Source organism: Nelusetta ayraudi, unplaced genomic scaffold (assembly GCF_046127955.1).
Source record: "Nelusetta ayraudi isolate G7.1 ecotype Tasmania unplaced genomic scaffold, CSIRO-AGI_Nayr_v1 ptg000084l, whole genome shotgun sequence".
Classification (NCBI taxonomy): domain Eukaryota; kingdom Metazoa; phylum Chordata; class Actinopteri; order Tetraodontiformes; family Monacanthidae; genus Nelusetta; species Nelusetta ayraudi.
This window is the reverse complement of record NW_027466134.1, coordinates 6,291,569-6,315,353: the sequence shown is the minus strand read 5'-3', so window position 1 is coordinate 6,315,353 and position 23,785 is coordinate 6,291,569. Positions and strand designations below refer to the sequence as shown.

General features: G+C 48.0%; 2 protein-coding genes across 7 annotated transcripts; one reads left to right on the top strand and one right to left on the bottom strand.

Moving 5' to 3' along the window:
• Nucleotides 1-845: 845 nt before the first annotated feature.
• dcun1d4 (DCN1, defective in cullin neddylation 1, domain containing 4 (S. cerevisiae)) lies at nt 846-7,817 on the top strand. 6 transcript variants are annotated; one of them, XM_076045273.1, is made up of 11 exons: nt 846-870; nt 2,850-2,920; nt 3,016-3,055; nt 3,227-3,314; nt 3,496-3,584; nt 3,692-3,762; nt 3,927-4,018; nt 4,162-4,270; nt 4,683-4,787; nt 4,910-5,012; nt 5,726-7,817. In XM_076045273.1, the coding sequence occupies exons 1-11, from the start codon at nt 861-863 to the stop codon at nt 5,779-5,781; spliced, it is 834 nt and encodes a 277-aa protein (XP_075901388.1). In that variant the 5' UTR covers nt 846-860; the 3' UTR covers nt 5,782-7,817. The 6 variants fall into 6 exon arrangements, with proteins under 6 accessions (XP_075901388.1, XP_075901387.1, XP_075901391.1 ...); XM_076045272.1 differs by lacking the exon at nt 846-870 and adding an exon at nt 1,424-1,529; XM_076045276.1 differs by lacking the exon at nt 846-870 and adding an exon at nt 1,498-1,529 and having other exon boundaries at nt 2,850-2,916.
• An 11,900-nt stretch (nt 7,818-19,717) lies between these two features.
• On the bottom strand, nt 19,718-23,785 carry stx6 (syntaxin 6). The gene is made up of 8 exons (XM_076045425.1): nt 23,573-23,785; nt 22,284-22,453; nt 21,771-21,865; nt 21,402-21,485; nt 21,197-21,325; nt 20,937-21,043; nt 20,652-20,746; nt 19,718-20,560 (listed from the first exon to the last, which is right to left on the bottom strand). The coding sequence occupies exons 1-8, from the start codon at nt 23,605-23,607 to the stop codon at nt 20,484-20,486; spliced, it is 792 nt and encodes a 263-aa protein (XP_075901540.1). The 5' UTR covers nt 23,608-23,785; the 3' UTR covers nt 19,718-20,483.

Genomic DNA, 23,785 nt, shown 5'->3' with positions numbered 1-23,785 from the left:
ACTAATGAGGTGGAGGCTCACCTCTGTACACTAATCTTTGAGTGCAACACACCTTCAAGCGGGTGTGTAGAGGTTAAGCATTACTCACGTTTACATTAAGCATGTTTGCCAATCAAAAGTGCAGATCTGTGAAAAAACATCATTTTTAAATAGCAGGGGAAGTAATATGTTATATACCTTGTATATAAGTTTATACAAGGTGTTCATTTTACCTTAAATGAATATTTGGATATTTTTTTGTAATTTTCTCAATACTTGTAGGGAAACAAAATCACAATTAAATGGAATCTGTACAGAAAAACATATTGCTTTAGTTTACCAGCTTCAAGGACATTTGCAGAAATAAGCCACTTTGTTTGGAGCGCAGTCCTTTGAGTCAAAGGTTTGGAACAGCTTGTGTTCTAGGGCACGTAGATGTCAAAAAGCCTTTAATAACCATTGATAAGAAATGCAAAGCAAGCAGTCTGAAAGACACAGCTATTGTGAGCAGTCAAAGCCATTTTTAACTGATTTAATTTTAATTAATTGCTGAATGTAATTCTTCACTTTTTGTCTTTCCAAGGACCTACTCTTTATTTCATATATTTATTTTTCTTCAAAATCTGGTTGCCATCATGAAGTGTTTTTTTCTGCATACAATAGCTCAGATAAAGGTATGTAGTTGGTGTGTCACAGTAAATTGAAGTTGAGTTACAAATTTTGTATTTACCTAAAAAGGAGCATTTTTTTAGTAGCTTTCATTTTATGTGACCAGAAGCTTCTATATTAATAGCAATCAAAGACATGCAAAGAGCAAAATCTTACTTGAAAGTATTTTTTTGTCTAATTTCTTTGCATATTTTTATCAACCAGTGCAAACAATGACTTCAGGTAATATTAAAAGTGATTATTGTATTATATTATATTATGTTTTGGTAGGTCTTCTATTAAATTATGAAACAGAAATAGTGCTTTCAATAGCCTCTATGTGGTGACCCCGTAAGTCCACGGAGATGCTGAATTCTGTTACTACATTTGAATCCGTCCCCCTATTTATATTTTTTTCTGGCATTTTCTGGCATTGATACCAGGTAACATTCACAGATCAGTATGTCACGGCCAAAATGCACACGGCTAAATTTATCGGACAGTGAGGGAAACTTAGCTCCTCCACTGAAAGGTCAACACAAGTCAACCTGACCAATCCAATTTCGTCGTGGGCTGGTTTCCGACGTGCACGAGGAAATTCTTCTGATTGGCGTGTGTATAATAACCATTAGACCAATAAATCATTGAGTAGGCGTAGGCTGTTTGGGACTTCTGACCAATGATCTATTTGATTGGGGAGTGGCCTATTTCTACTTCCTCATTCTAATAACTTGACAGCGCAGACAGCCAATCGAAATGGAGAAGAGGCGGAAGCTAGCCAGACGCAGTTTCAATCATCGCTCGAAGGCGTGGCTTACGCTGATAAGGCCCGCCTATTGGCCGGTCTGCGGACTTCCCACAGTCAGTTGTATGTTTCATAAAAATGCACTCTGATGCGGCAAGTAAGTAGTAACGTTGTATTGGCTTTTCTGCATCAAATAGTGGCCTCTGGGGATGCACTGGACTTTTTAGCATATCAACAACCAGCTGCATTGTATTCTAAAAGTCTGATCTTCTCGGGATCGACTTAAAAATAATTAATTCCGTAATATTTGCTGGGCTCTTTGTATCAGCTAGTGGCGTCTTGGGCGATAACAAAGGAAACTAGCTAATGTACTTTTGTGTGTTTTGGACTTGTAGAAGCACGCGTGTAGCATGTCATATTACCACAAGTAAATTTTTTGTATCCTCGGCTGTGTTTAGTTAAAAAAAATAAAAAAAAATACGTCCAGCGTTAGTTAAACGCATACGGTTAGCAACGGTAATTACCGCGTTGTCATTCTAATATTCACTGTCGTTGACAATGTGGTTTCACTCATGTACGGGATCAAAGCAGTGCTCTTTTAAATAGGTCAGTTTTTCCGGCCAACTGTGGACTATTGCACAGAATGAAAATTGTGACGCAGTTGTGTAAAACATCTTTCACTGCCTCGTGCTGCAGCGCAGCCCGGCTTTGCGGCATTCTCACGTACTGCCGTAAAACGTCGGCGCAGTGCCCGTATATCGGCAATCTCGTGAAGTTGAGATATTTGATAGACAATGAAAAATGCAGTCAGTCGCTTAGGGTAAATGTTGGGGGGTAGAGGGATCTGAAAGTAGTAGTTGTTTGCCGAAGGCGTGGGAATTGTAGTTTCGTCTCCCCTTCGACGCCGTTGGCTGTCATGGCCCCTCTGAAGGAAATGAACTACAACGCCCATGCGCACAACTCGCCAGATACTTTGTAAACTCAGTGTAAGTTGCGCGTCTGCACTGCTATTTTAGGTATGTAGCTAGCGCTACCAGCTCGGTTGTGTGTGTGTTTTCTGTCCAATTTTGCCCTTTACGGATCAGTCACACGCGTCGGTGTTTGACGTCCACTTCTGAGCGGAAACTTTCGGATGATATTCAAGCTGTGAGTTAAACAAAACCAGCACGGATAGACGTTTTGGAGGAATGCCCCGTGTCACTCCCTCAACCGTTGGGTATTTTCTGTCGTTCTCCAAAACGTGACCGGATCATTTAGAGATAACCGGGAACGACTACAGCTCGATATCGAACACCTTGTGTACCCTGCTGTGAAATAGCGGGATTGTCGGTCGTTTGCTCCATGATGTCACCTTTTTTGGTCTCTCCGTACCCGTGCCAAACTTAGACGCATGCTCACGAGCGAGTCAGGGTTTTTTTCTGTCTTGGTGCGAGTGCCTCATTTTACCCACAATCTCACTGTCTTTTTTTAAAACCAGATTTTCAACTGAATTCCCACTTGACTACTCTGGCGAGCATCCATAAGATCCATCACACCTTGCACAGGCTGGTAAATGCATATTGGCAGTTGTCTCACACTTGTGAGATCTTCCTGTCTGTAAGCCGTCTCATCTTTTTGTCCATCCCCTCATCTTTCCTTCACAGAACCTGACAGAAGACGTTGGACAGGACAACCACCCCTCAGGTGAGAATGGAAGCCGCCAGTAAGTGCAACATTGTCTTTCTACACTGATCGGACACACACATTGTGCCTAATGTTTATATGCTGAAAACGCCAGGTGAGAGAAATCATCTGCCTGATCTGTTTTACTCATGAACCGTCCTCTCCTTCTTTCTTTGCCTTTCACACCATTAGCTTGTTGCTCAAGAGCCATGCCACCCAGGAAAAAGAGGAGACCCTCAGCTGGAGATGACCTATCAGCAAAGAAAAGCCGCCAGGACAGGTCAACACCCCTTTTGAAAGTCTTAAGTCAGAGGACCACAGCTACTGTCGCTTTAGGAAATTGTGCAGATAATCTTTATTTCCCATATTAAAAGCTGTAACAGCAAGGGTCTTTTGACCGAGTTGTACCGTTTTAAGAATCACCACCGTGCTTGTGACTAAACCCTGCGTCTCATCCACAGCATGTTTAGAAAACACGAAACGTCACAGATCCGTGAGGAGGAGACCTTCTCCAGTAAACGGTGCTTGGAGTGGTTCTTTGAATATGCAGGTGAATTTGTGTTTTACCTGCACGTACCCATAGACTGTCCCACAGTGGGGCTCATCCACGGTTAGACCCGTGGGGGGATTTTGGCTGAGCTGTTCTTGTCTTCTTAGGCTGTGACGATGTGGTCGGTCCTGAGGGCATGGAGAAGTTCTGTGAGGACATTGGAGTTGAACCTGAGAATGTAAGGAGCTTTTTGTGATCATTTTAATTCTGTTATTTACCTTCTTTTTTTTCCTATACAAGACATGCGATTGCTGCTCTGGACTTTTAATGTTTGTTTAAATGAGAGTTGAGACGTTTTATCCAAGAAAGAGTTGGTGTACTTAAAGGGCTGTCTGTGCACAGGTGGTGATGCTCGTTCTCGCCTGGAAGCTGGACGCTCAGAGCATGGGATACTTCACTCGACAGGAGTGGCTGAGAGGGATGGGATCCCTGCAGTACGTGCCTCGGCCACCGTTTGTTGTTTTGCACGCTCTTATTCAAGATTGCCATGTTTTCTCCCGTCTTTCCAGGCTGCGCTTGTTATTCTGTAGAGCTGATAATGAGAGCGTCTAAGACAGAGTTGTTCTGCTGTTGCCAGGTGCGACTCCACCGAGAGGCTGAGGAACTCACTTGACTACCTGAGATCTGTCCTGAATGACAGCACCAGTTTTAAGCTCATATATAGATATGCCTTTGATTTTGCTCGGGTGAGTCCAGTGCAGACTTTTTAAGTAAAGATACTTTAGATCTGTTTTAGAATCCCATATTGCATTGTTTTCAGATCTTTATTATCCATCCCAGACTCAAGTGAAACTGCTTTACACCATTAATTATCCCCAATAGTATAGATTAAAAAAAGATCTATGTCGCATCTGTTTATAGTCTCCTGGGGCAAGCAAGGTTTTAGTTTTCTTCTCCAACTTACTATTTTAAATGAATTTGTAATTTATCCTAACAGGGGGCTGATTAACCTGAAATGATAATCATTATTAGCAGCTACAAACTGGGGTCTAAGGAGTTGTGTGTGTCTGGCTGATGCTGGCAATAAAGATGCCAATCGACTGTTTTAATGTATAAAAAGTGAGTCTGAGGAATGCTCTGGGTATTTTGACTGGACAGGAAAAGGAACAGAGAAGTCTGGACCTAAACACTGCCAAGTGCATGCTGGGACTTCTCTTGGGAAAGACGTGGCCCTTGTTTCCTGTGTTCAATCAGTTTTTAGAGGTGAGCACAACTTCCCTCGGGAACATTTTCTCTTTTTTCTAAGCTTGTTGAATATTGATTTTTCTAATTGCAAATCTAATGGTTGCTTTTCATATTGAAGCTTTCATTTTACTGTCTTTCAGCAATCCAAGTACAAAGTCATCAACAAAGACCAATGGTGCAATGTTTTAGAGTTCAGCAGGACAATCAACCTAGACCTCAGCAACTACGACGAGGACGGTGCCTGTGAGTCGTGACATCCACACACAAACGAGACAAAAACAGCCCTTGGCCCCTTGTACGCCTGGCATTAAAATGTGCAACAATAACGTCTTGTAATTGAGTTGCAATTAGATGCCACTTGACTGCATGAGAGATGTAATTACACCTAGGCAATGACCACAGTTTGCAATCAGATCTGCCAAATCACTTCAGATACGTGCAGCATGATAAAAAGCGCACGTGTAAATTTATCTCCAGTCCACATTTGACAATTGTGTGGGCATATAAACAAGAAGTGGCAGATCAAGCTGCACGATGAAGAATGTAGGAGGCGTAAGAAGATAATCGAGTTTGCTTTCCATTTGGTCTGACAAGTGTCCAGATGAATCTCACTGTCTACCTAGAAACGTCTCAGGTTATCGCTGCTATAAAAATAACAAGTACCAAAAAAAAAAAGCAGACTTGGAACAAGCAAAAGGTCAATCAAAGAAGATTCAGGGACAGGGTAGCATCTGAAGTCATTAGGTTTAGCTGGAAGGAACATGAGTGGATAGCAATCATATTTTAGGGCTGACACAGGAGGTTCTTAACACCAGCAGTAAACCAAGGCGGAGAAGCGCTGTCCCATTGCAGTCGGTTCACGAATAACACATTTTAATGCGGGGCTCAACGGCAGTCGACGCGGTTTATTGTTTCGCATGCCTTATCCGCTGTTTGTTGTCTTGTCCTTTCATCAGGGCCAGTTTTGTTGGACGAGTTTGTGGAATGGTACAAGGAGAGACAGATGTCATAGGCGCAGAGCAAAGAGGAGAAACAATACAACTGTGACTACAGCAACAACTATGAGAATCAACCACCAATAAGTCAACAATAAGATAACCAGTGAAGCGTGACAGCGGGTGCTTCCTCGTAGAGGAGAGGTATCGGGGCTGAGGGTGGGCGAGGGGTGGGGGGCACTTGGGGTCGCAGCCTGGCTGCACGTTGTCCGGAGATTGGAGGCGGAGGGCTGCCACTGTGGAGTTCTGTTCCCCACCGGAGTCGCACAGTGGGCCAGCACGCAGCGGTCGCCAGTGGCGTTGCGCTCTCTCTCTCACTGTGACGTGTCATATTGCTGTCTGTGTTAAGGTAACCTGGGTCTCATGTGTGGACGATCAAAGCGAAACGGTATTGCGTCGGAGAGCCACTCCTCACCCCTTTTGTCTTCAGCACAGTGAAAACCAACAGACCATTCATGCATCGGAGTCTTAAACGGGGCCGCTTGGACCTGGGCACATGTTAATATTATGTATCTGTGCAATGAACTTGAACTTAAGTTTTTTTTTCTGGACTGGTGGCACTAACTATCTGTCATACTTTCAGTTAGGAGTTCCTCGAGAAGCACACTGTGTCAAATAGTTAGGTTAGGATCTGGTGCCTGTGTTGTTTACTATTAATTTGTGCCAGTGAGTTTCCCCCGCCCAACCTCCACTTTTGAGTTCTGTTTTTTTTTTTTTTTTTTCTTGCAGTCTTGCTGTCAGCCAACACTGACCAGTTGCTTTCCCCCCCCGCAAAGGATTCAGACCTCTTAACACCACACAAATCAGCAATGCTGCTTTTTAACTCTTATGACAGTGCAGCGGCGAGCCACTTCAGCATTTATTGGTCTGACGGCCAATTTATGTGTATGTTGTGTAGGTAAGAGTATTACTGTGCCTCAAAACATGGAAGTCACTTTGTTTGTCCCACACTTACACCAACAAACCTAAATGTGTATATACACATGTGAGAACACGCGCACACATAACTCACACATACATCGATATACACACACATACATGCATACATACATACATACATACGTACATGCACACACACACTAAGTGGGCAGGGATTATTTCAGAATGAAGGCAGACTGTTTGGGTTATATTATAAGTTGACATAGAGCTAGTTGGTGTCTATTTTGTCTCAGTGTGTGGCATCTGTATCGTCCGCAGTCCACTGATAGTTTCAGGTCTCCTCTTAGCAGTAGCATCTCTTCCAACACTGACAGTGTTAATGACTTCAGTGGGTGACCAGTGGCCCTCTCAGGACAATGTCCTTTAGCCTTGACTAGGAACGTAGGTTTTCCGAAGGCGTTGCTTTGTACTACCCATAGGATGTGGACACTGACAGTTTAAAACTATGTGATGATGCTATGCTGTTCTTTTTGCCTAGTATATGTTCTTGTAACACATGTATAAATTTTTGTCTTTGGCCGTGGTGTGATGCTGAATTATTTGCATGCATGCTCCAACAGAGCCTTTTGTGAATGGATGAGATTTTTTGAAAACATTTTTCCAAATGCATTTATGTTTTGTACAGAAATTTGTGCAAGTGTTTAATGCCTATTTTGATATTCACGATCATGCTGTCTTTACTCGGATGAGCAGCATGATTGTGGCTATTAAGACCTGGAACACACCTGTAACCTCACGGTGGAACAGGAGTTCCCTCCTGCATTGATCTTATCATGCATCTCCTTAAACGTGCTGCAAAGCTGATGCTAGCTTCAACCATTGTTGTAAATTGTAGTTTGGTACAAAGATGAAATCTTTGTGCAGCCGAACTGTATGAAGCCTCCCCTTTGCCATTACAGTGCTTCAGCCATCAGTTAAAAATTTAAGATTGAAGTAGTTGCCAGGTTGCTAACCAAATGTGTAGATTTCAGTGTTTTAGTATATTTGCATGATAATGCAGGAGGATGAACATCCATGTTCCAACTGTATATATGTATGTAAACTATGTGTCTATGTTTGTTTTCACCATAACCTATGTCTATATACATAAATAAAAGGGTTTATTAACTTACAAGGTTTAGAATTGGGTTCTTTCATGAGTCCTTTGAGTTATCTGTGACACTTCCTGTCTTTATCATTTAATAGGCCTCTTGCATGATCAAAGGCATTGCATGACATTCAGATGTTCAGATAATTGTTTTTTATTGCTTTTAAAAGAGAAAATGAGTAATTTAATGTTGTGGAGTATTGATCTCAAAGTGACTGTCAAAGTAGGACATGATTTCAAATTGGATACAGAGATGTCAAAACAATATATTCCCGAGATATGGCTATTTCCGGAATAACTCCGGAACCGGAAGTGACATCGTCACGTAAGTCACGTCACAGGTAGGTACTCGCTTCATACACGTGTGCCAAATTTCAGGTCGATAGCATATTCCGTCGTGGAGTTATTCACATTTTAGAGGATTGGAAATTTCCAGATCGTGGTTATTACCCCTGTACCTAACCCTAACCCCTAATAAATAATTAAAATACAGTTCATGATGGGGGACGGCTGGACTACGGTCCGCTATGGTCGCCCCAGGGGTCAGCGCCCCTTCTCCACCAGAGGGGACTGGCAGGGTGGTCGTCCCGATGGACGGATGGCCTGCGCACCTCCTCCCTCCTACGGGAGGGAGGCATTTTACAGAAAACCTAACCCTCTCGCGGGTTCCCCGAGACTCTCGGCCCCGCGAGAGTGACCAATCAGAGTCACCCCTGACTCCCCGCTCTTTTCGAGTAGCCACCGCACTCTGCAAAGAGAACAGCCTTAATCAAAGCTCTCTTGTACAGTTATAAATGTATTTTGCACTCATGCTGCAAACTATTTTTGTACATATTTGTCATTGCCCAACTTTTCATGTTTTTTCCATGTTTTATTTTTTCATGCAGCACTTTTTCGTTTCCATGGTTCCCCTCATGGGACTCTGTAAATAAAATTACTGTATAATAAATCACCCTGCACAACCATGTTATAAAAAAAATTATAAAATTAAAAAACTGTTAAAAGTACAAAAATAATAATAAAAAACGATTAAAAAAACATCAAAAAAGTTATAAAGATTTAAAACCGTTAAAAAAAAGAGAGCAAATATTTTATTTATAAAAAGTGTTAAAAATCATTTATTAAAAAAATGTTAAAAAAGCGTTAAAAACTGTTTAATTAAAAAAGCGTTCATTATTTAAAAAAGCGTTTGGAGCAGGAGGGCATAAATAGAGGGAGAGCTCAGCCTCCTGCTCATTATTGCTCTAGCTGTCAAGGAGAGCACATCATTTTTCTTGCGTGCCCACACCTGAAGAAGGCCTATGCAAAGGCCGAAACATCATGTTTGTTTTCATTTGGCACACCTTCCTTAGTTGTTTATTGTGTTTGTTTTTTTATTTGTTTATTAATAGATACATTCTGATTGATAAATTATACATTTCATTATTGGACACATACTAATAAATAATAAATACATTCATACTATAAATACATACTTACCTTAAAAACATACTTACCATACCATACTTACCATACCATACTTACCATAAGTACATACTTACCTGGAATGAAAGAAAACAATAAATACATACTTACCTTAAATACACTCATACAATAAATACATACTTACCAATAAATACAATACAAACCCCTTTCTCCTAACCCTAACCCTAAAAATTAAAAAAAATATTAATTAAAAATTTAAAATATTTAAAAAGTAATTAATTATAATTTATTCATATTATTCATGATGATACGAGTGTTAAAAGGTATGATTTGCATATATTTCATTTTTCTGTTAAAAAAGCGAACACATTTTTTAAAATTACTGAAATTTAGAAAAAAAGCGATGAGGTATAACTAGGAGCTCCGGTTTTGGAGAGCTTATTTCTATTTGGATCTTTGGACGGACAACATCTCCTCTTAACATATAGCCACTCTTTTAGCTACTAGCTAGTTAGCTAGTATTAGCCTAGCAGCTAGTTTTTTTTGGTGTGCTAGCCTGAAGAAGGCCCGTTTCCGGGCCGAAACGTCGCGAGGGCACATCTTTTGTTTTAGTTTATTTGTTTTCTTTTTTGTTATTGCACAGTTTGCATTGTTTGTAATTGTTATTTACATTGTTCATTAATAAATAAGTTGTTTTTACGGACAATTTTGTCCTTGTTTCTCTACTTTTTCGGAGAAGACAGCCTGATTGGAGGGACCAGTGGAGAGGAGGAGCTAGGTGGACGGACAGAGCCTATTCTGCCCCGTCTCAGAGGGGGTGGAGATCTTACCCAGAACCCTAACCCTTTCTGGAGGGGGACGGAAACATCAGTGAACGAAGATTTTATATCTTATACATGGAACCCGCCATTTCAAATTCCACCGGGTCGTCCAATCGTATCGGACTGCAGTAGCGAAACTCACCACACTGCAGAATTCATTGAGTTCTACTGGAACCCAACAAACATCCCTCCTACGTAAAGGGTACTTTACCATTTCATTCAATTGATTAAAAAACTTGTACAAAAGACGCTGCCCCAACCAAACCATCCACACATCTACTTATACAAGGTAAAGCCTCTTAATCAGTATTAAATCTTGAGACCTCCACTGGAACCATTGGGATGAAACCAGAACTGGGTTCCATGGTTTGAAAGGAGGCCCTGGTTAGGTCAGGAAACCATCAGCCCTGAATCCTAAACAGAACATTTACCCCGATCCTAAACAGAACAGACTCTCGTCTCTTTTTTCTAAACCTAAGAATAATTTTTAATTTATTAATAAATAAATAATTTAATATTAGGGTTACCCTAACCCTGCTGAGCAGCCCACCTCCAGCTCTCTACCAGACAGCTCACAACAGCCTGCTGCTCATTGGTGCCCTTCTCCACGCCTGAGGAAGACTCTGGTGAGTCCAAACCTCGCGTCTTTGGCCACTATTTGTTTTGATTAATTTTCTTTTTTCTTTTTTACTTCATTCGTTTATTTCATTTCATTAAAATACAACAAAAAATATAAAAAACACCAAAAATATAAAAAAAATCTGTTCAATTTAAAAAGACCTCATGGTTTTGGCACGAGGGGAGGGGTGGGTTGTGGTCCGCCGTGGACAGCGACGCCCACCTCGCCGCGTGATGCCCGCCGGAAGGACCAAGCTTTCTCCATCTCCCACCAAGGCGGGTGATGGACTCAGTCCAGTATCCCTGACCCTGGGTGAGGGTGAAGGGGGGGTTAGGGTGGAGCAGGGACCTGGATTCAGTCCAGTATCCCTGACCCTACCCTAACCCTGGGTAGGACTTGAGGGGTGAGGGGGGGTGGATGAGTCGTTATTGTGGAATTGGACTCTCAGTGTTTGTTTTGTGATTGTACTCCAGGATGAACCGTTAGTGCTTAAAACACAGTAGAACACGAACACAACACTGCAAACCAATTAACCAGAGTCTTAAGAATGAACTATATGTTTAGTCCCATGTCCATTGTATGGTCCGACTCGGGTCCCCGGGTCTGTGTCTCAGGGGCAGCCTGTGGGAGCCCGGAGGGGCCGGCGGCCACCTCCCCGTCCTCGGCCCCCATTTGGTCCACACCGCCCACTTCCTCCGGGCGCTCCGCTTGACCTGCTGCATGTCTTTCCTCCCTCCGTCCCCTCTTTTCTTTTGGGATCCTCCACAGACCCGACCTGGTTGTCCTTCTCCACCCGGTCCTCCTCATCGTCGTCGTCCTCTTCCACTTCATCCTCCTCCTCCTCCTCCTCCATCTCCATCTGCTCCTGTTTTTCCTTCTCCTGTTGGCCCCCCTGGGGCTGGTCCTCCTCCTCCTCCTCCTTATCCTTGCTCTCCGGTTCGGCTGATTTTAAAAGAAATGAGTTAGCCATGCAAGAACAGGCAATGGATACAGCGGTATCATTGCACAATCTTAAACACTTACTTGGAACTCTGGAGGAGTCCACCACGGCTCCTCCGGCCCTCTTTGGGCGTGAGCCCCTTACCCACGACGTAGAACTTTTCAGCCGTCCTGGGGTCGTGGCACATTGCCCTGTTCACCTTCTAGCGAGCCTTGTTGTCGAGGGACCTGTAAGCCTGTGGGAGAGTAGGTGAACAGTTGCCTGTATGTCACAGGACATGCACGCTCGACGTTACTCACTCAAGTTGAGATGGCGGTCCTGATGTCACAAAGGGCGGGGGCCCCCGGCAGACCGCAGGTCCGCCAGGCTCGGGTGAAATACACCCCCAGTTTATCCATCTGTTTTCCCGATCTGGTGAAAAAAAACTGCTTTGGCCTTTTCCTGTACCCCGGAAGATAAGGCCGCAGCGTGGAGAACTGCACTATGCGGTCCATGGTGGTGTGCGGGACGGCCACCGTCGCAGGCCCAAAGGACTGGAGGGTCTTGTGGTGCTCAACCTGGGAAGGCAAGAAGCAGAATAGTGGATGAGTAGAAATCATGGCTGCCCAGGAGAGATGCTTGGCTGTGGGGAAGCAAGGTAAGTAGTGGGGGGGGGGGGCGTTAAACTCACTTGTATGACCGTGGTCTCCCTGTGATGCTCGGCATCCACGACCTCCCTGAGGGTCATGCCTACAAAGACAGCTTTTCGGTGGCCTGAGGCCACCATCAGGCCCACCAACAGGCCCACGACCCTGGTCTTGCAGGCCATGTCCTTGGGGTTCTCCGCCAGGTCCCTTAGGGCCAGATCCAAGGCCCTGTCTGCCTTAGCCATGAAGGCCAGGATATCGTTGGCCGTCACCAGGTTGGCTGTGGAGAAGAAGACACAGTGATATCAGTTCAACTGAAGCCATCGTTTGAACCTATTTGCATTGAAACACACCTGTTTTATGGCTCTTATAGGCAGACCTCTGCAGGAGGACCTCTGGCGCAAGCCCCTTTCGCCAAGCCGCCAGATTCCCCAGTACACAAATGATGGACTTTTCGGTCAACCTGACTTTGGGTAAGTTTGCCACCATCAGGTACTTTAGGAAGGCCTGAATGTCCAGTATCACATGAATTTGGCTGGTCGGTTTCAGGTAACTACGCAGGTCAAAGAGGTTCCTGATAAGCATATAATTAGCCCCGTAAGCATCTATTTGAATGTGGTGACTGATGTTGAGGGGAAACGGCAGAGTTACCTACCGATTCAACGCAACCATGTCACCTTGAAAGCGCAGCGACCAGTTGACGTCCGAATTTGCTCCTGACATATGCAGGAGGAACTTGCGGACGTAGGCCTTCCTCTGCCTAATGTTCCTCTTTGACCGCTCTGTCTGGTCCGGCCCGACGAGGTGCGCCTCAAACGCCTCCATCAGGCTGTCTGAACAGAAATGGTACTACCTCAGCACGAGAGCTGAATGTCCACAAAAGTCATTTCAAATGCCAGTGATGCTCACCTAAGTTTGGATCGGGCGTTTGACTGGCGGAGGACCTGCGGGCTTTGGTCGGGACGGCAGGGCTCCTGGAAGGGGGAGGATGAGGAGGAATAGGGGGTGGCGGAGGAGGAGGGAGAGGGGGACTTCCGCGTGGCCGGCCTCCTGGACGAGGAGAGGGAGGAGGAGCTCCCCATGGCCAGGGCAGGCCTCTTGGACGCCGTGGAGGTCCTCCTCATGGCCAGAGCAGGCCCCCTTGGACAGGGCAGGAGCAGCTTGGATGGGGAGGAGGGCCTCCCTGTGGCCGGGGCGACAGAGGACTTCCCGGAAGTGGCGGCAGGCCTCCCGGAGGGTGTGGAGGAGGGCCTCCCCGTGGCCGGGGCAGCCTTCTTAGGCGTGGCAGCAGCGGAGGACTTCTCCGCGGCGGCGGCAGGCCTCCTGGAGGGGGGGGAGGAGGGCCTCCCTGTGGCCGGGGCAGCGGCGGAGGACTTCTCAGCGGCCATGGCAGGCTTCTTGGGCGGGGCGGAGGACTTCCCCACCGTGGCGGCAGGCCTCCTGGAGGGGTAGGCGGACCGCAAGAGTGCACGGGCAGGCCTCCTGGAAGGGGACCTCCCCGTTGCGGCGGCGGCTGAGGACTGCTCCGCGGAGGCGGCGGCAGGCCTCTTGGGGGTGGGGGAGCGCTTCTTTCGGGCAAGAGGCCTCCTGGTTGGGGAGGGGGACCTCCCCGTTGCGGCAGAGGAGGTGGAGGAGATGGATAAGGACCTCAGCATCTCCTTGGCGGGTCGAGGGGGACTGCGCCGGGCCTCTCGACGAGCCAGCTGCCTGGCCGACACCGCCAAAGTTTCCACCACAGCCACCAGGCTGTCCAGCTCGAGCCTGACTGATGTTAGGCAAGCCGCCATGTCCTCCCACGTCCGTGGCAGAGAGGGAGCTGACTTCAGTGCGGCGTGCAGTGGATCTGAGGTCGGCGCAGCGCGGGGGGGAGCAGGGTGCGACTGGGGAGACCTGGGCGTGGACTGCTGGGGAGACCTGGGCGTGGACTGCTGTGCCCCCCTGCCGCAGCTTGCTCAGGCTCCTTTTTATGGCCATTTTCTTGGCCTTGAGCTCGGCAATGGCCGTGGACGTCCCGGAGGTGGCGGGAGAGGAAGACGTACCGGCCGCGGCACTGCGGGCAGTTCTTCTTGGTCTAGGTGCAGGGAAAGATCGGGATGAGTGACTGTTTACCCCGGTAGGTGGAGTTTCTGGAATTGCTACTTTAATCCATAATGACCATTGTCCTCAAGAGGCGCGTGTCACTATCTTGGACATTGACCCTGACAGTGCACGTGACTTACCTTCATCGTTGCAGCTCTGCGAGTGACAATGGGGGTCACCTGCAGAGTACTCATAGGAAGGGGGGGCGGTCCCACCTTCGCTCCTCGGCCAATGCCAGACAGGGTCGTGCTTCCACAAGTACCACGCAGAATTCCCCCAAAGCGACCAATGACCAAACTTTATTCCAATCGATGGCAACCGATTGGACAGCCAGTCAGGTGACCCGGACCGCCCCCAGAATATGCAAATTAAGTCAAGTCACATTTCCTGAACTGCAACCGCTCACAATGTCGCGCTAATGGAGCAACGACCGCGTGGTCAGATTATTATTTCATTTTCTCTTGCTGCCATCTTGTGGCCAAAGCACACAGGTGCAACTGAGCCATTTAGAAAAGTGCCATTTTATTGAAAATAAAGAGACTTTTCAGACATTTGAGAGTTGATTTGTTTATTTCACATTTGGAGGAATGCATGTTGACCTTTTTCAGCCTTTTTAAACGCTTTCAAGAGGAAGTTCAACAGTCCAGCAAAAGCGACGTCGCCAATGTGATCCACCGCTCGGCTCCTGCGAGTTCATGATTGGGGTTAGGGTTTAGGGTTAGGGTTAGGGTTAGGTGATGGAATGCCTGCAGGAGAGTCAGTGAACCATGTCAAAAGGCTTGTGTATCACTACAGGACAGGCACTCATGTCAAATGCTATGCACCAAGGTGGAGGTGGCCGCCTGGACGTCTCGGAGGGTGGGGGCCCCCGGCACGCCACAGGCCTTCCACGCCCTGGTGGAGTCGAGCCCGCTCTGCTCCATCTCCTCTCCTGAGCGGGAAGAGAAGAAGCGCTGCGGGTGTTGCTGCAGCCAGGCAGCAACACCTGGAGTCGGGAGTACTCCAGGAGGTGGCCCATGGTACGCTGGCCCAAACGCCTGCACCGTTTTGTGATCAGCCACCTGGGAAAGTAAGAAGCAGAGAAAAAGAAAAGGGGAGCAAAAGGCCCGGGGGCGGTCGCTCGACAAGCGGTGGATTGGTAGGAATCCTGGAATTCTCAGCAATTGGCTGTCGTGAGATGAGGTCATCAGACCTGGACTATATATATATATATTGGCGCATCACTGGTGTCCACTGAGGAGAGGATAGGAGATGCCGTCAAGGTCTTGCCAGGGTATCTGAGTCCACTGGAGCCACCACCAGGGTGACTTCTAGGAAGTCGACCTCGCCATTGTGCAAAGTGGTGACCCACATCCACAGGTCTTCTCTTCCGCCTGTCCCTTCTTGTCATTGTGTAGATGGAGGCCGCTGCCGTCGATGCTGGACGCCGCTGAGCAGGGGGGGTAAGTAAGAGTTCCTGTAATTGTTTAGGTAGAATTCCTGGAATGCCACACTGGCTCATACATGCCCATTTTCCTCAGGCTGGCCACACACCCACTGTCATGGGGACACCCAAGAGGCTGCCGGTCCGAGCGCCCAGGCTCCCCAAGGAGAGGAGGAGCAGCTTCCTTGCCTGCAACGGCCACTTCTGACTACATTTGCACTTATGTAGGTACAGATTCACGGGGCCGAGGGAAACATCACGCACACTGTCACGACGGACAAAAGCAGTGACCTCATGACCTCATGACTTCTTGCCCTTTCTGTGACCTCAGGGCCGACGGAGAACACTCTGGTTTCCGGGTCACTTTTAGGGCTCCTTTCCCTGGACGACATCATGTGGGGCTCATCACGCGGCAGCGAGTCCAAGAAGTGGTGGTCAACGCCCGGAGTTCCTGTGACTCTGCAACCTCATAGGATTGTCCGTTGACCTGCGACGCAGAATTCAATCGTTGATTGACAACCACGCGGTGAACTGATTGGAAATAAAGTTCTTCATTCATTAACCTCAAAGACTTTTCTTTTCCAGGGGGGGTTTGTGTTCCTGGAATTAGACCTCAGACACTTGCGGGAAGACAGTTGCCCTTATTTGGGGGAGAAATGTTAGGAGGGGGGGGGGTCGGTTGGTTTCATGGAATCCTACCTCCATGCGGCAAGTCCCTCGGAGATCAGAGGGAGCAATGTTGGGAGTGGAGTGGATAGGTAGAACTCCACCTCCACTTACCTCAGACAAATGCCCCACCCACTTTGCCACTTCCCTCAGACAAATGCCCCACCCACTTTGCCACTTACCTCAGACAAATGCCCCACCCGCCGGTCTGTCAGAGTGCACAGGACAGTCCTCCTTCATCCCTAACCGAACCTAGCTCTCCAGGGTTTGGGTATCTCCATGATAGAGGGTGCTATCAACTTGAAATTTGGTACACATGTGCAGGAGGCAAGTACCTACCTCTGACGTGAGTTTGGTGATGATGTAACTTCCGGTTCCAAAGTTTTCCAACAAATGGAATACTTCTGTCGTATCTCCACAGCCGTAGAGACTCTGGAGTCGCTCCAGTTCGCTCAGCATGACCGAATTAAGGCAAGCGGCCCAGGGTTCGGGTTCGGGTATCTCCATGATAGAATTTGCTATTGACTTGGGTTAGGCTCAAGGTTCCAGATGGAGGTTTTCGAGAATCGTCCCAAATCTTAGATGAAAGTCCAAAATGCTAATAACTCTGGAACCGGAAGTGACATCATCACGTTCCTCATGTCACAGGTAGGTCCTCACGTCATTCACACGTGTGCCAGGTTTCAAGTTGATAAAATTTTGCATCACGGAAATGTGGACATTTTTTTTGGAAGCGTCCTAAATTTGTAATAACTCTGGAACCGGAAGTGACATCATTGTGACATCATCGTGTTAAATTGGAGACTTCTATAGACTAACAGTTTCACTTTTATTCAATATTATTGTAGGAGTTTTAATTTGACCATTTCATGATTGCGTTCTTCGCCTTGCTTCGCCTACTTGCTCATAGCTCCAGGCTAGCGTGACAATTTTTCTCCAGTGCATCTTGGAGGCATTTCTCCAAACTGGAAATGCCAGCAGCACTGGCTGCCACCTTGCAGCTGGTTGTCTGCACCCTGCCTTGCGTTTAGTTTTGGCCTAAGCTGAGCAGGCTTAAAGTTTTCTGTCCACACCATCAGGCAAGACACTTCTGTTCTCTCAGAAGTCTGCATCTGCAACAGGGAACTTGCAAGCAGACAAGACTGTAAAGACTTGCTTGAGCCCTGAGTGCAGCTCAACTATGCTGCAGATCTTTTGTTTGTAACTTCTGTTGCAACTGTAACCCTGTTCATTACTTCATTATATTATATTGCTGATTATTTTATTTTGAAGAGACTCATGGGATGTGATGTCAGGTGATGACCGGAAGTCAGAGTGTGTGCTTTTTTTGGGGTGGGCGAAAAGGAGCAGAGGAGGGAGAGAGAGAGTGAGAGAGAGAGAGAGAGAGAGAGAGAGAGAGAGAAGACAGCGGAGGCAGCGACAGAACGCTTACAGCCGTCACCAACAGACCGTCTGCCCGACAACCTCACAGTCACGTTGCAGCGCAGTGAATGTGAGGTTGGGAAAAACTAAAGCAGCTTTTCCAAACTACGAGTTGGAGCCTTGTGGTCTCGTCGTGGGAGCGAGAGGGAGCGACGGTTTGACTGCCAGCGTGAATCGTTGCCGGAGGTCGCCCAGGCGGTCACGTGAAGCCTCGCCCCCTGCTCGCCGGTCCGTCCTCGGCCCGCCAGTCTGTCCTCCAAAGACTTCGTCAACGATGGAACCTCTCTGCGATGTCTTCTCAGCAGAACTCGCTGTCTCTCTCTCTGCTCCCACTGCAACCACTTCCTGGTCTCCTCAACTGAGGCTTCCTCTCTCTTTATGCTCCGAAATCTGAATATACCCCCCCCCCCACACACACACACACACACACACACACACACACACACACACACACACACACACACACACACACACACAAATGCTGCTCAGATTGAAGCCACAGGTGTCGCCATCTCCTGGTGTAAGGTGGGAACTACTTTCAGCACCATATTTGCCACTCTGGCCTGTTTAATTCAGCAGTGATGCTTGGCATGGCCATGGCGCCTAAAGGCTGAAACACTGGCAGTGCAATGCAGTCACTGCAATAAAAACAAAGACACTGCTGTTGTTGCAACTTTGCCTGGCTTCATTTTCCATTTACATTACAGCAACATGTTTCCTCCTCTGAGGAGGCTCACCACAACACTCCATCCATCTGCATCTGCTCCGCTACCCCCCTCTGGAGCATTATAGAACCCACTGTGGCCCAGCAGTCCACAGTTCTAACACCACCAGGGCAGTGTCTCAGTTCAGGCTCTGCATCTTTGGAAGGCTGCATTTGAAGGCCAGTTGTGTCCTCGCACTGCGTGAAGGCTCCTCCCAATTCACTGAACTCTGAAGGAGGCTCCAGATGCACCCTTGAAATGCCCCCTACTGTTAGCACCAAGGCTACACTGCTACTATCCTTCACCACCTCCTGGATCCCTGGGAAGTCAGCTGAAATTAGCGCCATCTACTGGCAAAGACACCACGTATAAATTTAAGTATTTGGACATCCAACGGCATCGTTAGATGGCGAACCAATGGTTAGCTTGATGGTATGAAAACGACACTTACGGGGTTGGCCAGCAGGAGGGAACGGCGGTGACGCAACCAGGAAGTACGCTGAAGGCGAGACTGTCCCGTGTGGTTACCAGGGAGGCGGGGTTTGGGTCGGTCCTTCTGGGCCGGGTCCTTGGAGGACGCTTCCTTCCAAGGATGCAGACCCTGAATGGAGACACAGCACCTGGTCTAGACTGAACCCACTTCCTGTTTCACCCTAACCAGGAAGTGGTGTGTCACTTCCTGTCGCTGTTGGAAACTTTTGGGATTTTCACTTGAAAAGCTTCAAAAGTGTTGAACAATACTGAAGTCATGTTGTGGTCCCATGATGATGCCGACAGGAAGTCACATGATGCCCAACAGGAAGTTCCACTGCACTGTTTGCCGATGGGCAAGGACGCTGGGCGATGACACAGAAATGTTTTTTTTTCTCAGTTTAATGAAATAAAATTTGCAACAGAAGCGGAAACATCAAATACAGACTCAAAGATTCCTGACACACACACACACACACACACACACACACACACACACACACACACACACACACACACACACACACACACACACACACACACACACACACACACACACACCTGGGGGAATCACCACCTCCTGTGACATCTCCACCTCCAGCTCCCTCTTCAGGATGCTGTGCTTTTATTTCAGAAAACAGGAAGTGGCTGTGTACCGTGATGACATCACTTCTTGCTGCACTTTCACACTAAGAGCCACAGATTCGAATGTCAGTAACCAAGCAAATTAAAAACAAAACAAAAACCTTGATGTAAACAACAGGAACAACAGGAAGTTTGTTTTTTAGTGTTTTCAAAAGTAAAAGTGAGAAAAAAATAAATTGCTTCTGATTGAAGGAGAAACAGCGTTTTACTGCACAGACGCAACACAGACACAGCAAACCAGCAGAGCAGTGGAACCAGAGGAACCAGTGGAACCAGAGGAACCAGAGGATCCAGAGGTACCAGTTTAACCAGAGGATCCAGTGGAACCAGTTTAACCAGAGGACCCAGTGGAGCCAGAGGAACCAGTGGATCCAGTGGAACCAGTTTAACCAGTGGATCCAGTGGAACCAGAGGAACCAGTGGAACCAGAGGTACCAGTTTAATCAGAGCATCCAGTGGAACCAGTTTAACCAGAGGACCCAGTGGAGCCAGAGGCACAAGTGGATCCAGTGGAACCAGAGGAACCAGTGGATCCAGTGGAACCAGTTTAACCAGTGGATCCAGTGGAACCAGAGGAACCAGTGGAACCAGTTTAACCATTGGACCCAGAGGAACCAGTCACTGGTCCAGTCGGACACATGAGGTTTCACATTCACTTCAACTGGAACTGGAACATTTTTCATTTACAGGCAAAAAGTGACAGAGAATAAAACTGGGGCTGAACTGCGGAGTCCAGGATGGTGCAGCATTGGAGCAGACTGCACTGGTTGCAGTGGCGCTGCAGGTGGAGAAGGTGAACTGGTTGAACTGGCTGCACGGTGGAGCTGCAGGCGCAGCAGCCATCCAGCAGGATCAGAGGATGATGAAGAGCAGGACAACCACCAGGAGGATGAGCAGCAGCACCCCGATCGCACACCACTGACGCCGGTCTGGGACACACACACAACAGGTAGAGAGGTCAGAGGTCAGGCCCACAGCCAGTGTGTGTGTGTGTGCGTCAGGTGTTGCTGGGCAGATTACCGCTGGTCATGTGAGAGACTTTGGCCAGTTTCTTCATGACGTTGTCCAATCGGGACTGAGTGTTTTCCATCTGCTGCCCGAAGTCGTCCAGCATCCTGCAACACACCAGTCACTGTCAACTGGAGGTCAACATGAGGGAGGAGGCCCTGACTCGGCCCCCCGGTGGTGGGCAACACGGGGATCCTGAAGGCATCGCAGGCGTCCAGGGACCTTCAGTCTAACTCCACCCGGCTGAGCTGGACCAGGTGGCAAGCTAACATGCTAACGTGCTAACGGTGGACTCACACGGACTGCTCGTCCAGCTCCATCCCGATCCGCTCCGACATGTTCTTCAGAACTCCGATGGTCCCTGAAACCAACTCCAGCTGCTCGTCCTGCTGCTCTGCGATCAGCTGGATGACATCATGATGACATCACAGTGACATCACCAGGGGGAGGCAACACATTTCACAACAGTTAATGAGCAGTCAAATGGTTTGCAGGTTCAGTTGAACAGCGAGTGTGAGTTAAGCTCCGCCTCCCGAGCGCCGCCATTGGATGCTTACCTGCTGCTGGACCTGCTGCTCCTCGATGCACTGGTAGTTGGCACCGTGCAGCTGCCGCTCCAGGCCGCCGTACTTGTCGTGGGCGGGCTGCCAGGCGGTGGGCGGAGCCCCGCGCTCGCCCAGCAGGCCCTGGCCAATGGGAACACGGGGTTGACACGGGGACGACTGCAGCCGTCCAATCGGCAGCGGGCGTGAACTCACTCACCTGTCGGCTGCTGGGAGCCGGAGCAGCAGCAGCAGCAGCAGCAGCAGCAGCAGCAGCAGGACTCGACATCTGCTCCTTCATCTCCTGCAACCACAGGAACCAATCACAGCGCAGCGTCACATACCAAATGAAGAAAGTGAAATTATTCACAACAACAACAACAACATTAATATCTTCACTTGCAGTTCTTTCCAGACTGTTTTCAGTTCTATTTCAAAATAAACTTCCTTTTAACTCAACATGAAAATGAAATCATCTTAACATGAAGTCATTGCAGCTCAATGTGAAATGAAATAAATCACAACAGGCACTGTGTGTGTGTGTGTGTGTGTGTGTGTGTGTGTGTGTGTGTGTGTGTGTGTGTCCCACTTTGACTCTGTGCCTGGTGGAGGTGATGAAGGTTTTCCTCTTGTTCAGTTCAGCAGCATCCAGGTTGAACTTCTTGGGGTTCGACTCCACGATGCCTTCACTGCCGTCAAGAAAAACTGCTGCCATTGGACTCTCTCACACACACACACACACACACACACACACACACACACACACACACACACACACACACACACACTCTCTCTCTCTCCCTCTCTCTCTCACACACACACACACACACACACACACACACACACACACACACACACACACACACACACACACAGTCCACATAACCCTGAAATCATGTTTTGACTTGTTGATCTTGTTCTATGACCCCTGCTGTGACTCCCGGTTTGACTCCAGTGTGACCCCTGGTTTGACCCCAGTGCAACCCCAGTGTGACACCTGCTGTGACCCCAGTGTGACCTCGGCTGTGAACCCAGTGTGACCCCTGGTTTGACGCCAGTGCGAGCCCAGTGCAACCCCTGCTGTGACCCCAGTGCAGGATATTGATGGTCTCGTCCAGGTCCTCCAGGTCCCACTCGATGGAGCGCAGGCTGTTCCGCAGCTCATTGGTCGTCCAGTCCACTTCCTCTTTGGAGGCTCCGCCCCCTTCCAGCAGCAGCTCGCTCCATCTGCGGTGGAGGCTCTGTGCTGCGTTCACTGCCTTCTGCACCTCCCTGTGGACACACACACACACACACACACACACACACACACACACACACACACACACACACACACACTGAGTCAGTGAGAGACTCAGCTGATCACTACACAAACCAATCAGTGAGCTCCGTCTAGAGCAGAGTGGGGAAAACTATGGCTCGCAGGCCACATACGGATGCACCCCAGCGTGAGCGCCGTGAGTGAAGGCGAGCAGCCGCAGCGATGCTAACAGGTTAGCGGCAGGAAATTAATAATGAACCCTGTGTTTACAACCAGCTGACAAAACTTCCACACACAATCTGAGAGATGAAGCTGAGCTTCACCTGGCAGCCACCATGAAGGTAAACACACACACACACACACACACACACACACACACACACACACACACACACAGTGTGATGTGTTGCTCACTAAACTGCAAACTCATGACAGACTTTGAAGACAGCAAAGCTGCTTCCTGATGGACACTTTGACAGGAAGCAGCTGGACTTTGGTTAGTATATAGATATACTGTATATGTCCAGCCTGATCTAGATGATGAAGATTGACCTACCGGACCTACCGGACCTACAGACCTACTGAGTGATCAGGTGCTGATGGAAGCAAAGATAAACTTCCCTTCACCGACTGTCTTCAAATCACCGCTGCTTCCACACTGGAAACATTTCAACTACAAACATGTGGAGTCCAGATCTTCATCATCACCTTCATCACCATGAGCATCTTCAACACCACTGGATGGTGAAGATCAGCTGACTGGCACCAACCAGTAAAGCTTCACTGTGGTTCGGTGCTAGAACAGCAGCAGCCTTGTCCACTCAGTTTCAGACACCGAGCCTTCAAAGGTCAGAGGTCAGTGAAGTCTCCGTGCAGCGACCGTTTGGAAGCTTCTATAAAAACTGCAGGTTTCATTCAAAACAAAGATTGAATGGCGACAGGTCACGTGATCGCGTATGTCTGAGCAGCAACGGCTGAGCGATGCAGGCGCTAACTGCTAACTGCTAACTGCTGAGACTCAAACTGGCTCTGCAGCGCAGTTAGCCGCTAGCCGCTAGCGCCACACACTAACCGCTGTTAGCATTAGCTCGAACAACAGGGTTAAAAAACAAAAACAAAAACAATCTGACCCTTTGACGACGAAGAACGGGTCTTCCATGGACATGATGCCGCTTCCGGTTCAGTGGCCCACTGGCTCCATCACACGGACGGTCACTTCCGGTTGTTTTTGTCGAAAAAATCCAACTTTTGGTTCAGCAGCTTCAAGACAGAAGCAGCTCCATCACAAGCAGCTTTGTTTACATGCGGCTTCCGCAGCGGAAACGGGCCAGTGACGTCACTCT